The sequence below is a fragment of the Artemia franciscana genome, chromosome 7, assembly GCF_032884065.1.
Source record: "Artemia franciscana chromosome 7, ASM3288406v1, whole genome shotgun sequence".
Taxonomy (NCBI): domain Eukaryota; kingdom Metazoa; phylum Arthropoda; class Branchiopoda; order Anostraca; family Artemiidae; genus Artemia; species Artemia franciscana.
In genome coordinates, this window is record NC_088869.1 from 24,700,996 (window position 1) to 24,714,807 (window position 13,812).

At 35.6% G+C, this 13,812-nt stretch overlaps 1 protein-coding gene and 1 long non-coding RNA gene across 2 annotated transcripts in view; one reads left to right on the forward strand and one right to left on the reverse strand.

Annotated features, from left to right (window-relative positions):
• Positions 1 to 61, reverse strand: part of LOC136029035 (uncharacterized) — a 3,709-nt gene extending 3,648 nt beyond the window's left edge. The window contains exon 1 of the long non-coding RNA XR_010617957.1: positions 1 to 61. This exon is cut by the window's left edge and continues 101 nt beyond it. This is a non-coding gene — a long non-coding RNA (uncharacterized LOC136029035).
• LOC136029034 (uncharacterized) overlaps positions 1 to 10,620 on the forward strand; it is a 34,526-nt gene extending 23,906 nt beyond the window's left edge. Inside the window, exons 3-4 of the mRNA XM_065707070.1 lie at positions 4,277 to 4,432; positions 10,198 to 10,620. Of these exons, the coding sequence (XP_065563142.1) occupies positions 4,277 to 4,432; positions 10,198 to 10,295 (254 nt within the window). The 3' untranslated portion in view covers positions 10,296 to 10,620. The remainder of the gene's footprint in view (positions 1 to 4,276; positions 4,433 to 10,197) is intronic.
• The last annotated feature ends 3,192 nt before the right edge of the window (positions 10,621 to 13,812 follow it).

Below are 13,812 nucleotides of genomic sequence, written 5' to 3' on the forward strand. Positions count from 1 at the left end.
GTTGGCTAAAGTGCCATCTTCCATCACGCTCTACAAACAGGGACACCAATTGGGATGGGATAATTAATCTAAAAATATATTTAAATTCTCAAAAAATGAAAATCGCATCTGAGGCCTCAGTTCACTTATGTTCTTGTCTGAATTCATTATCTGAAATGCTAAGTTTTCGTGATGAAACCTCCTTATAGTCGGTTTCAAAACTCCATCATAGTTGCATCTATGATCACTTCATTCCTAATTCAATTATATAAAAAAAACTAGTTTTTCTAACTGAAAGTAAGGAGCGACATTAAAACTTAAAACGAACAGAAATTACTCCGTATATGAAATGGGTTGTCCCCTCCGCAACCCCTCGCTCTTTATGCTAAAGTTGGACTCTTTGCCACAATTCTACTTTTTAAAACAATTAAAAGCTTTAGCGTAAAGAGCGAGGGATTGCGGAGGAGACAACCCATTTCATATACGGAGTTATTTCTGTTCGTTTTAAGTTTTAATGTCGCTCCTTACTTTCAGTTAGAAATACTAGTTTTTTTATGTAATTTCTGAAAGTTTTTGAATTAATGCATGTTTGATTTTGGCTCTCCACACATAAAATATTAAAATGAAATTTATATTTTTAATTCCTATTTTGGCTAAATGGCTTTCTCTTAGTTCTGATCAGACGATTTTGAGAAAAAAGGGATGGGGAAGGAGACCTAGTTGCCATGTAATTTTTCGGTTACTCAAAAAGGCAACTATAATTCTTTTATTAGTAAAAAATATACGTAACTTAAGAATTAACTTACGTAACAAACTTTTATATTCTTAAATTTTTATTATGTATATGAGGGGGTTTGTACCCTCGTTAATACCTCGCTCTTTACACTAAATCGTAAGTTTTGTGCCTATTCTTTAAGAATGACCCCTGAATCAGAAAGGCCGTAGAGTAAATAGTTGAAATTACTAAAAATACTATAGCATAAAGAGCGAGGTATTTATCTCCTCCTGAATACCTCGCTCTTGATGCTAAAGTATTTTAAGACCCCTCATATGCGTCATAATCTCTGTTCGTTTTAAGTTTCAATGCTACTCCTTGCTTTCAATGGAAAAAACTTTTCCATGTTTATTTTTTCGTTGTTTTTTTTTATATTAATTTTAGAAAATCCTGCGCCCTTTTCATTGAATTTCTGTTCCCCCATGACATATTTCTCCAGGGAAAGATCCTCCCACATTGCCCCCTCTCCCCAATCCCACCCCCAAAACCAAAAAAATCCCCTGAAAACGACTGTACACTTCTCAATAACCATTATTATATGTAAACACTGGTCGAAGTTTGTAACTTGCAGCCCCTCCCCCAGGGACTGTGGGGGAGTAAGTCATTCCCAAAGACATAGTTATTGTGGTTTTTGACTATGCGGAACAAAATGGCTATCTCAAAATTTTGATCTGTTGACTTTGGAGAAAAATTGAGCGTGGGAGGGGGCCTAGGTGCCCTCTAATTTTTTTGGTCACTTAAAAAGGGCACTAGAACTTTTTATTTCCGTTAGAATGAGCCCTCTTGCAACATTCTAGGATCACATGGTCGACACGATGACCCCTGAGGAAAAGAAAAAAAAACAAACAAACAAATAAACACGCACCCGTGATTTGTCTTCTGGCAAAAAATACGAAATTCCACATTTTTGTAGATAGGAGTTTGAAAATTTTTCTATAGGGTTCTCTGATACGCCGAATGCGATGGTGTGACTTTCGCTAAGATTGTGTGAATTTTAAGGGGTGTTTCCCCCTATTTTCTAAAATAAGACAAATTTTCTCAGGCTCGTAACTTTTGATGACAAAGACCAAATTTGATGAAACTTATATATTTAAAATCAGCATGAAAATCCGATTCTTTTGATGTATATTTTAGCATCAAAATTCTATTATTTAGAGTTTCGTTTACTATTGAGCCGGTTCGTTACCACGAACTGTTTGAAAGAAAATAATTCGGTATTTCGGGGCTTCTGGCATTATTACTCCTTTGCGGAAGTTAGGCTCAAAATTCGAAAAGGATTATATTTTTTCTCTTGGCCCCTTCCACCTCTTAGTTCGTTTATTTTCCCGTTAGTTTTCACCTCTTTTCGCTTTATAGTTGTGTTATCTCTTAGCAGTTCTTTCGTTAGTTGAGTTATGGTTGTGGTATATATGTTTTATCGCTCGTATAGTTGTGTTATTTTCAAATTATACTCCATAATAGAGAGGCTCCGAACACCCAGCATTGTATATTAAGCTCTGAATTTGACGTTTTTTTCTAACGTGACCAGATTCGTTCTGCGCCCTGCGCCCTTTTCATTGAATTTTTCTTCCCCCATGACATATTTCTCCAAGGAAAGATCCTCCCACATAGCCCCCTCCCCTCAACCCTACCCCCAAATCCAAAAAATCCCCCTGAAAACGTCTGTACACTTCCCAATAACCATTATTATATGTAAACACTGGTCGAAGTTTGTAACTTGCAGCCCCTCCCCCAGGGACTGTGGGGGAGTAAGTCATCCCCAAAGACATAGTTATCATGGTTTTCGACTATGCTGAATAAAATGGCTATCTCGAAATTTTGATCCGTTGACTTTGGGAAAAAATGAGCGTGGGAGGGGGCCTAGATGCCCTCCAGTTTTTTGGTCACTTAAAAAGGGCACTAGAACTTTTCATTTCCGTTAGAATGAGCCCTCTTGCGACATTCTAGGACCACTCGGTCAATACGATGACCCCTGGGGGAAAAGAAAAAACAAACAAACAAACAAACAAACAAATAAACACGCACCCGTGATTTGTCTTCTGGCAAAAAATACAAAATTCCACATTTTTGTAGATAGGAGCTTGAAACTTCTACAGTAGGGTTCTCTGATACGCTGGATCTGATGGTGTCGTTTTCGTTAAGATCCTACGACTTTTAGGGGGTGTTTCCCCCTATTTTCCTAAATAAGGCAAATTTTCTCAGGCTCGTAACTTTTGATGGGTAAGACTAAACTTGATGAAACTTATATATTTAAAATCAGCATTAAAATGCGATTCTTTTGATGTAGCTATTGATATCAATAGCTACATCAAAAGAATGATGTACACCTTACTACAGTTCGTTACCGTTCGTTTGATATTCCAAACGTATAGGGCTCATTGCATTTAAAATAACCGGTAAGATGTTGCAAGTCTGAGAAATATGATAAAGTTTAAAAGAAAAGAGGAAGCTCCCCCAATACGGTATAATCTTGATTAAAGTTGCACAACCATATCCAAGAGCCCGGAAGTTTTTAACTTGCTACTTGTTCTGAAATTTGGATCTTCTCCAAATTTTTGATGGCGATTGTACTTGATTTGATTGCACAGATGTTTGTCTTTTGTTTTCTCCCCTAAGGAAATCATGTCGAAAAAGTGGTTTTGTAATAAACGTCATAAAAGATACATTCCAAGAAATTATAAAACAATAGTTTTAAATATTAAAATGGATCTTGTTACAAAAACCACCGATTTTGTGCATTTTGCCCCGCAAATAAAAGTAACTTGTAGGAAGGGATCAGAATATCAACGATTAAAAATTCTGAGATAGCCAATCGGCATAGAATTCCTGGAGAATCTATGCAAGTGTCACCGCATTTTAAATGGTCATACGCCAAGTGATGTTGCATCGGTCCCTAAGCACACAACAGCTTATACAAAATGATGGGCAAATCAAAGTTCATATGAAACATTATTATCAGTTATATAGTATTGCAATATTACACGCCAGCTACTGGAGGGGAGGGTCACTAACTCTTTTTGGTAGGCATTAGGTGTTTCAATCCTCAAAAAGGGTATTCTTAAAGAGAAACTTAACCAAGTTGTCGTGAGAGGTACTTCTCTCAATATACAAAGAGGACTGAACCTTTGGCATTCCCTCGTTTGGAGGAATTTGCTTGAATAAACCACGAAATATAAAAGCTAAGGGAAGATTAGCTCCCCTATTATCGAAAAACATGTGTTTCAATTTGAAGCAAAAGATTAAGATTATATGTTATTATTTGGGGACTGGGAGGATTTCCAAGGGTAAGGTTTAAAAGCGGTGGGGTTTAAAAACCGGTTTTGAAAATGTAATATAAGCAGAAAAGAGAACATTAGTTTTTCGTAATTGAATCTTTGATTAATAAAAATCGAATAAACGCTATATCAGTTAGCATTGCTGGTCTTTTAAATATTTTGAATGTTCTTTTAAACTGATTAATGCGTCTTCTTTTACTTAGCTCTCAGTGCTGTATAATACTTTTTGAGATTGTCTATGTTACAGGTCGGTTGAATTCATACCTTTACAAATCAGAAACATTGATCGTACTGATCGTTTGTGGAATTGTCGGGTTTCTGCTAGCCATCGTTGTTCTCCTACTCGTTAAAAAGACCTGTTTCAGTGAAAGCGAAAATGAATTACATATAAGCACAAATCCAGGTATTTATTGTTTATCAAACTGAAGCTTATTTGATCGATCATTGCTTTTCCATGGAAAACTAAGTGTTATTTTGTTCCTTCATTTTCTGCCCTGGTTCGAGGAGAGCTTCCTTCAGCTACATTCTTCTGAATATGTTCTCTAAATTTTGAGTTCTTTTAGGAGCATTTTGGGAGAAAACTTTGACAAAACTTCGACCTTTTGGCACGTTTTATCTTTTTGAAGAAGTGGAGAGGTCCTCCAATATGAGTTGATTATGGTCTTTCTGACAGATTAAGACTATTGTTGAGTATTATGTGCTAGTTTATAGTAAGATGAAAGGAAATTCAGATAAAAGTTAGGAAACAACTTGAAACTTAAAAAGAAGTCAATCACGAAGAAATTCACAGGGTGGAGGGGTGTTTGGCTTAATTTTCCTGTTTTCTAACGATGAACTTCGTTGTAAACCATTTCTGTTTGTGATTCTTTGTTTTGTTTCATTATTACCTCGGTTATAATTTCCATGTCATTTGCATTAGCTGTTCGAATTTATTCATCATCTTGGTAATCTTGCAATATGTTATAGATACCAAAAAATTACGTTCTCCAATTATTATACTTTAGCTTTAATATTGTTGTTACATATATCAATAACAAACGAACAAATTCCATTACATATACCTTTCTGAAACATCTAAAATAAGGAATAACAAAAATATAATATTATTCGTTAGTTTTAAGTCACAGAGTGGCAATTCATCAATTTCAATTGAATTAAAAAGTTTACCGTTAGTTTAATTCTACCTTCCTGTTTATCCTTCAGAGACAGAGGCAGCGGGGATCTATCATGATTTTAATGGGCAACAAATTCTGACAAAATTCCTCTTGAAAGCACGCAGAACAGAGTTGAGATTTCTCCAGATGGTGGAACTAAGATTACGAAGATCGTCTTATGAAAAGAAGTTCGTTTTCCAAGTGGCTGGCGAGATCCAGAAAGATGAGGATCTCTAAGTCAGTTATCAAGGGCAGAATAAAGGCCATGCTGGTATTTTTTGGCTTGCTGGTGTCAGGAAGGCTCCCCGCTTCCTGGCATAGAATTTTGGAGTAACAAGATTTTTGAGGCCTAGTTTCTATGAAGCTCACAATTTTAACACACTGATCAAGGACATCTTTAAGTTCATCAGGGAGGTTCTTAGCCACCAAAGCCTCTTAGTGAAGTACACAATGAGTGAACTTACACACAGTTGAAACCTTTTTAACATGGGCTTCAAGCCCCGTGGTGTGACCACTCATAGCCTTAGCACCATCCATACACACTGACACACAGTTTTCCCACTTGAGCTGGTTTTTGGGAAAAAATTCTATAAACTTGAAAATATCTTCACCTTTCGTCGATGTTTTAAATGTCTTACAAAATGATATATCTTCAAATATTTTATCATGAAAAATGTACGTACAAAAAAGATCAGTCGCATTATGCCAGCGGCATCCATGGTTTCATCGAATTGCATACCAAAGCAAGGACTACCTCGAATTTCTCCGACGATTTATTCTTTCGTTTATACGCCATTTAACTAATTCTCCTTGAAACTGTATCATTTGATAATGGAATTGTTTTAATCCTTTTTGCCGCTTTCTCTCCATACATGCAGGAAACAACTTCTGCTGCGGCAGGAAGGGTTATATTTTCACCAATAGTATGGTTTTTACCAGCCTTTACAATAAAATGACTAACTTTGTAAGAAGCTTTTACAGCACTTACATTTTGTTCTGCACCAGAAAACTGTTTTATTGTGTTAAACTAAATTCTCATGTTTGCCTTCAAAATGACTATTCGCGCAAAAATGGCACTTGCACCACTTATTGTAGTGGAACCAAGGCTGGCGCCAAATATTGTATTGGAGTGCCTCCAATACACTACTGTATTGGAGCCACCACTACTGTACCTTCAATATAGAGTATTGCATACCCTATACCGGTATACCCTTTTCCAGGGTATGGTAACATGATCAAACGGTCAAACGGCCAAAACTCCAGGCCAAGGGTGCCACCAACCAGGTCACCCCTGATATCTCTAGCTATCTCTTTGGAGGGTAACCGCCCCCCTGTCGATAAACTAATGACGACATTTCTCGCGAACTAAACATTACTTAAACACACATCTATAAACTCTGGAGACAGACTCCCTAAGAGGAGTTTCAATGCAGACTAAAAACTAAATCACTAGTTCTATACAACGAACTTGGCGTAGGGTTGGACCTTATATTGGCCCTGCCCAATCCGCTAAATTAAGTTTAAAACCACTGGCTACTTTGGAATAATATTATCTTTCAATGGCCCAGATTAGGAATACAAAAATAGAATTTAGCTTGAAAGCTTACTTATTGTAAAATCACTAGCTTAGCAACGAGACTTTAGCTTTTTGTTAAAAATTATACTGCAGGCAAAGCTAAGCAAATGTAATTACGGAAAAGAAAACAAGTTGTTTGTTTGAAAAAAGTAAAGAACAAGGGGTGGGACCCCAACAATGGCGTTTTAAAACCGAAGGTTTCACAGATCTCTTTGACAAAATTTCAGAACAAATCACGCATTGTGGATTAGGCTCGTCTGAGCTTCCTGTCCCAGTAAAACCAAATTTTAAGCACAACTCATCATATTTAAAAATCAATAAGGTTAGCTGTCTTGCCATCATATGAATACCATGTTAACTTATAGGCCTTTTTTTGACCAAATACTGTATTGGTTATAACTAGAACGTCATACCCACCGAACTGCAGCAGACTGTAACCATTGCTGTTTACAGCAATGAATTGCTGTTTACAGCTCCCTACACCAAATTTACGAACGCTATAATACCATATATCTTTATTTCTTCCGACTTAGGCTTCAAACTATACTAATAAAAGCTCGTTCCTTTTGTTCCTGTAACTATAAGTTAAATTTATCTTAGTCTTTACTGTCTCCGTCAGTCCGTTTTAGAGAGGCATATACGGCTATGACTGATGCCCTGCATCTTTTAGTTACAAAACGACTGATAAGCAATCTATTATTAGCATCATGATTTTAAGCTTTTTGTTTTTTAACCTTTGATAGGGTTATGTTTGTTTACTTATGTCTGTTTGTGGGTAATAAGTATAATAATAATAGGGTCATTGAAGAATACTCTAATAAGACAAAATAAATACGAAAAGTGGCAGTTCTAACCCACGTTCTGAATACAAAATAATTTAAGAAAAATATTTATTAGAAATGACCATTTGAAATTTACTTCATTAATATTGAGGTATCCAGCAAAATTCACCCGATGAGGCTGAAATGGAATCTGATCAACAGCAAAATTTTAATTATTTACCATTTAAAATATTTAATCTATATACTGATTAATAATTAGTACCAGGAGACCAAGAGTCACTCGGTCACTGGCAACCATGTCACTGGGTCGACATGCGGCAACCTTGTATGTATATGATTTTTGAATTATACATTTGCATAATTATCGTTACACTTTGGTGTCAAGTCTTGAAGTTGTAAATCACCACTTTCAATTTAATTAAGAAATTATGGTGTGAATTTAATCCCTCCTTTCTGTTCATCCTTCACAGTATCACACATTTTATGGGATTTGTAATATCATGGGATTTATTGCGATTCTCGTTGTTGCTTCTCTTCTAACCGCCGGTTTCGTTGTCCATCATGTTCATTTCTGACTCGTTGTGATCCTCGTTGTTGCATATATTCTAAACGCAGTCTTCGCATGCAATTGTATCTTTTGCTTGGTGTGATGCTTGTAACCAAATGTCTTCAACGCATAAACTATATCTAAATTATCCACTTGCAAAATCATCTTGTTATTCTTTTTTTTTTAGGTCATAGGGCTGCAAATGAGTAGTTTCAATTGAGTCAAGAAATTCTGGCGTGATTGCAATTTGCTTTTCTTGTTTATCTTTCACAAAAACACAGCTTTCACAGGAGCTTAGCATAAACACGTTCCTTATTCCGTTATAATTTAAAAAAAAATCTAAATTACGAAATGGTATAAATACCGTGCTATTGGAAATATTCTGAGTCACATTTTCGTTTCCCATTCAATGTGATATTTACTGTTTATTCTTCTATACCTTTTTATTTTTGCTGTTTCAGAGTCATTTGTAATCAATTCTAATTTTGTATAGCCACAGAAACTAAAAACTATACGACCACCCCTGGGGGAAAAAATTATGTAAATTTTGGTCTTTAAACGTATATACAAGTAAATGTAAATGTGACGTCCCTCACATTATTTTTTTTTGCAGGAATTAATCTCTTTTTTTCTTTTTACCCTTCACAGATTCAAAATAACTTTATTCGATTCCATAGTGGTTATGAAGTCTTAGCACGAATTCACTTCCTTCTTCCTGGGTGTTTTCGCAGATACTAAAATAACGTGTTTCTTCTTTCTAGGTTGAAAAATCAGCAATTTACCTTAAGTAATTCTGGCACGAATTCTATTTTCTCCTTTCTGCTGGTCTTTCACAGACTCACGCAAGCTAAACTGACACCTTCCTTCATTCCGTTGAATTTTGCTTTGTCTTCTAACTACATATTTTATGTGCAACAATTTGGTTTACAATTCAATTTGATTTTTCTATTTCTTGTTCAATGTTTATTTTTCTTCTTGTTTTTTGTAGCGGTTCAGAGTAACTTGTCATCTTGTGTAATCTTGCATGTGTCATATATGCTAAAAACAATATGATCATTCTTGGAGGGAAATGATGCAATTTTTGATCCGAAATGTAAATAAATGTGATGCTACTTACGTTATTTTGCCCCCAAATTAAGACTCTAAACGAACTTTTTGAATCTTATAACCTATATAAATCGATCTTTTAGGGCAGTAGATCTCGAGATGTCAATTTTCAAAATAGTATGGAGCCGTTTTCAAGAAAAAAACTTATTTATGCAAACATGCATGCATAAATACACAGTTGCTCGTTTAAAGAGAATAGATATTGAAGCATAGGAAGGGTTTTGGACTCTACCATTATTGATGTTTTTATAGCAACTGGCCTGGTCTTGTGGCGACTCAAAACTATCTTTTTTCCTGGGAATATAGTAATATTACCGTGGGTCGACTTTCATTAAGTGAGAAAAATTGAGATTTCTATCTGACAAAGGAATGGTAGCCATTATCTAAATCAGTTTTGAAAGTAAAATGTTGGTTTGAAAACAAATTTAAAGGAATTCTAAAAAATTCTTCAGAATCCCCGAAATTTAGCGTCGAATTGAATCAAAAAGTAGACTGCTCGAATTACCATGAATGTAAACCGTGTATAGTAAGCTTACAGTCCCCTGGCTTAAACAACAAGAAAAATAACTTTATTGCATGGGTAGCACCGATTTTTTTTCTTTTTTTCGTTTTTTTTCTCTGCAGCTAGCAAGGCACTGAAACATCATATAGAGCTGCTTAATGGCTCAATTTAAAGAAAATCCCTACATCTGTGGGCCTAAGTGCATATCAAAGCATCATATTCATAATTATTTTTTACAAAAAAATATATTTTCGCATAGAAGATGATGAATGACGTCACAATCATAGCTTGTAACCGTAAATGACTATACGGCTAAAATTATATGATGAAATCAGTTACAATCATGTCAATAAATTTAGACTTTATACCGTCAGTATATAAAAGGGTGTTAGCTTACGTCGTCTTAACAGTTTAATTCTGAATATACCCTAAAAATGCATTAGCTCAAAATTTAACTTAAACTATCAGCATAAAAAGGTTTACGCCTCTTTTCTTACTAGGTAAATGCAAACCGAATGTCCTGCCATTAAATTCGTCTCAAATACATCTATCACAACAAGATATTGGAAAGCCGGCATACTCACCAAGTCAATTCTAGGTCATCGATTCGTTGCTGCTGGAAGTGCCTTAAGTTTGTGTTTAATGAGTTTAATTGTAGTTGATGTATTTGATTTTTAGCTGATTCAAAAATTTCAAATAGGTGGTGAACTACTTTTTCTCAAAATTGGAGTGAATAATAAGTGACATATTAAGGTCATTTATGCCTGTGAAATTGTGACTAAGCCGAAAAATGTAACATAAACTAAGACCTACGAAAATTGATTTCTTACGACTAAATTTAATTTATAGCTTGCGGTAAGTATATAAATCCCTTTGTTTTGAATGTTCTTTCTGCTTCCTCTTTGAAATAAAAAAATAAATTAGTCAGAAATTGTTACTAAATAGATCTTTGGAAATTGTATTTTGACAATTTATAGGTATTATGAAAAGAGAAATCACCAATGCAACAGCACAAACACATAAAAAAAAGGAGACAGAAGGAGAAAAGGAAGACTGTTTTCCTAAATTAGTGATTAATATAGACCAGCACTTGAATGATGCCTTAACCCTACTCATCCACACAATCACATAGGTCAAACAGCATAGCCATACACAATCAACCATAAAGAATAATCCATGGACAGGCAGTCATGTCGTCAATAATTATAAGTCGTCATTTACCAAACAATAAAAACAATAAAGACAAATGTAAGAAAAAGTGGTTAACCCTAGTGTAGTGACAGGGTACAAGAAGAGTTGATATTCTTCAGTTGTCTTTAGTTGTCTTCAGGTGTCTTTCAGTTGTCATAGAATTCTAATAGTGAAGTTTTGTTCTGTAGTAGCATAAGAATGGGCGAAATATTATAGGCGGCTGCATAGCGCTACCTAAGTAAAGAGGAAATTGGGCTCTATGTATCACTTTTTTTTAACCACGGCACTTCATATGGAAGAAGTTATCGCAGAAACTCTGAAGACAGGTCACACGACTGGAAATTAAAAGCTTTAGTGCCTTTTTTAAGAGGGAATGGTGATTATGACATTGTTACAAGCAGCCTTTGTCCCACGCCCATGAATTCCCCAAGCACATCTAATCCGAATTTAGAGATAGCCATTTTGTTCAGTATGGCCGAAAGTACCTCAAAGACCTCAGATAAAACTTTTTAGGTAGGATTTATGTTCAGTATAACTGAAAGCTCTAATAACTATATCTCTGGCAAAGGTAAGATCACAAAGCCCTTGCGACAAGGGCTGTAAGATGTGCAATTCACCCAATGCTTATACGTAGTATTTTTATTAGGAAAGGCAGGCATGTTTGATCCTTGGTATCAAAACCTGCTACATTGAGGTGAAGCTTTCGGGAAATTTGGAGGAGAGCTTGGAATTAAATCATAACATAAAATACGTGTGCAAGTTTTAAAAGGGCATACTACAGGAACTTTCAGAAAATGATGAGGAGGACGCTCAGTTGACCAAAGGGCAATTTTTGTAAGTTGCAACTACTACTACCGCTACTACTGCTATTACGTCTACTACTAATTACAGCTACTTCAGGTGCAACTTCTACTAAGGCTAATGGTATTATAAAGGAATCTACATGGGATGTTGGGTTGGAAGTTGTACTAAATCAAAACACTCTTTGTGCATGTAGTTTGTCAAAAGGGCGTATTTGTAATATCTTAGAAAACTTACAATATTAAGTTCAAACTTATTGTGTATGTTCAAGGGGGATGTTGAGCGAACCGAAAGGTACTATGTGCATACTACTACGACTACTACCACTGCATCTACAGCCACAGCTGCCATTGCTACTGCTGACATTAATTCTACTGCTACTACTACAGCTAAAGCTGAAGGTATTAACGAAAAATTGAAGATAATCTTGAGGGAATGTTGAAATTAATCAAAACATACTATATGCATGCAGGTTGTCATAAGGATGTATCAGCAATATCTCAGGAACAGCTTGGGGTATTAAAATGAAGTATTCATGTCACGATGAGGTGGGTGTTTAATTGATCAAAAGACGATATGTATCAATCATATTTAATTTATCAAAAGGCAATAAACTAAATCAAAACCCACTTTGCGCGTGCAAGCTGTCAAAAGGGGATTATCAGCAAGACCTTAGGAGCCGATTAAAGTATAAAGTTGAAACTTACTGGGTAACATGTTGAACTAACCAAAAGGTGGTATGTCCTTGGTACTATTACTACTACTACTCCTTCTACAGCAAGTACTACTACCACCTCTAGTACTACTGCTTCTACTACTACTACTTCTGCTATACTACAATTACTACTACTGCTACTTCTACTGCTACTACTACTACTACTACTACTACTACTGCTACTACTACTACTACTACTACTGCTGCTACTACAAATACCAGTACTACTGCAACTTTTACTATTACTACCACATCTACTGCTGCTATTAGTGCTATTACTACTACGTTAGTATGGCTGTAGGCACTACTCAAGTAAGTTCATTAGCTTAACTGGATTAGCACTGAATTTGGATAGCCAGTTTACCTAGCAATCAGATCTGGTCATGGAACTTCCCTATCAACCAGAGTGTCTATACTACAGAGGGTATATCTCTTTTCCACATTTCCCTGAGAATCTTATTTGCATATACTCATGAGGCTCTAGCAACCAACCGTAGCAACCAGATCCATTTTAAAGCCGGATTTTCAACGTTATTCTTATTAGTAAGAAACTAGAATTTTTAGAGCCAGTGCAATGATATTGCCAATATGTCCTTTGGATTACCTATATGTTCATATTGTGTTTCAATTTAGTTTTGATACCCCCTCAGCAAATCGTGAAACCTTATATCTTAAAACTCTTATCCTTAGTAGTAGTTGAAATAAAGTAGTACTTGTAATAGTAGCAGTAGCAGTAGAAGTAGCAGTGATAGTAGAAAGGAAGTTCCATCTTAATACCCTAATCCATTCCTGAGATATGCCTTTTTTGCAATCAGCATGCACATAGGGTGTTTTGATTTATTTCAAATTTTTCCTCAAAATTCTCGCAAATTTTCACCTTCACACCCTTACCATTACCAGAACTAGTACCTACTACTAAGGTAGTGCCTACTACTAAGGTACTTCAACTACTGCTTCTACTGCTAGTAGTAGTAGTGTCGCACTAGTAGTAGTAGTAACAGTATTATCGGCAATTTTAATATCAGCAGCAGTTTACACATGTTCCCTCTTACTCAGCTGAACATTCCCCTCATGGTGCCCCGGAAATATTAGCTTGATACTGTAAATCGTTCCAAAAATATTGCTGATACGCCCATTCCAAAATCTGTTTGCACATACTATATTTTGGTTTAGTATGATTTTCCCCAAACGTTTCCTCAAACTTTTATTCCAATATCCTCAGCCTTGGTAGTACTCAGTACAGAAGTAGCAGCTGTAGTGGTAGTAGTGGTAGTAGTAGCAGTAGTGGAAGTAGAAGTTGTTGTTGTTGTAGTAGTAGTAGTATCAGTAATAGTAGATTGTAAATATTGTCTTGTTGGTCAATCGATCATCACCCTTATCATTTCCTGAAGGTTCCAAATTAACGCAC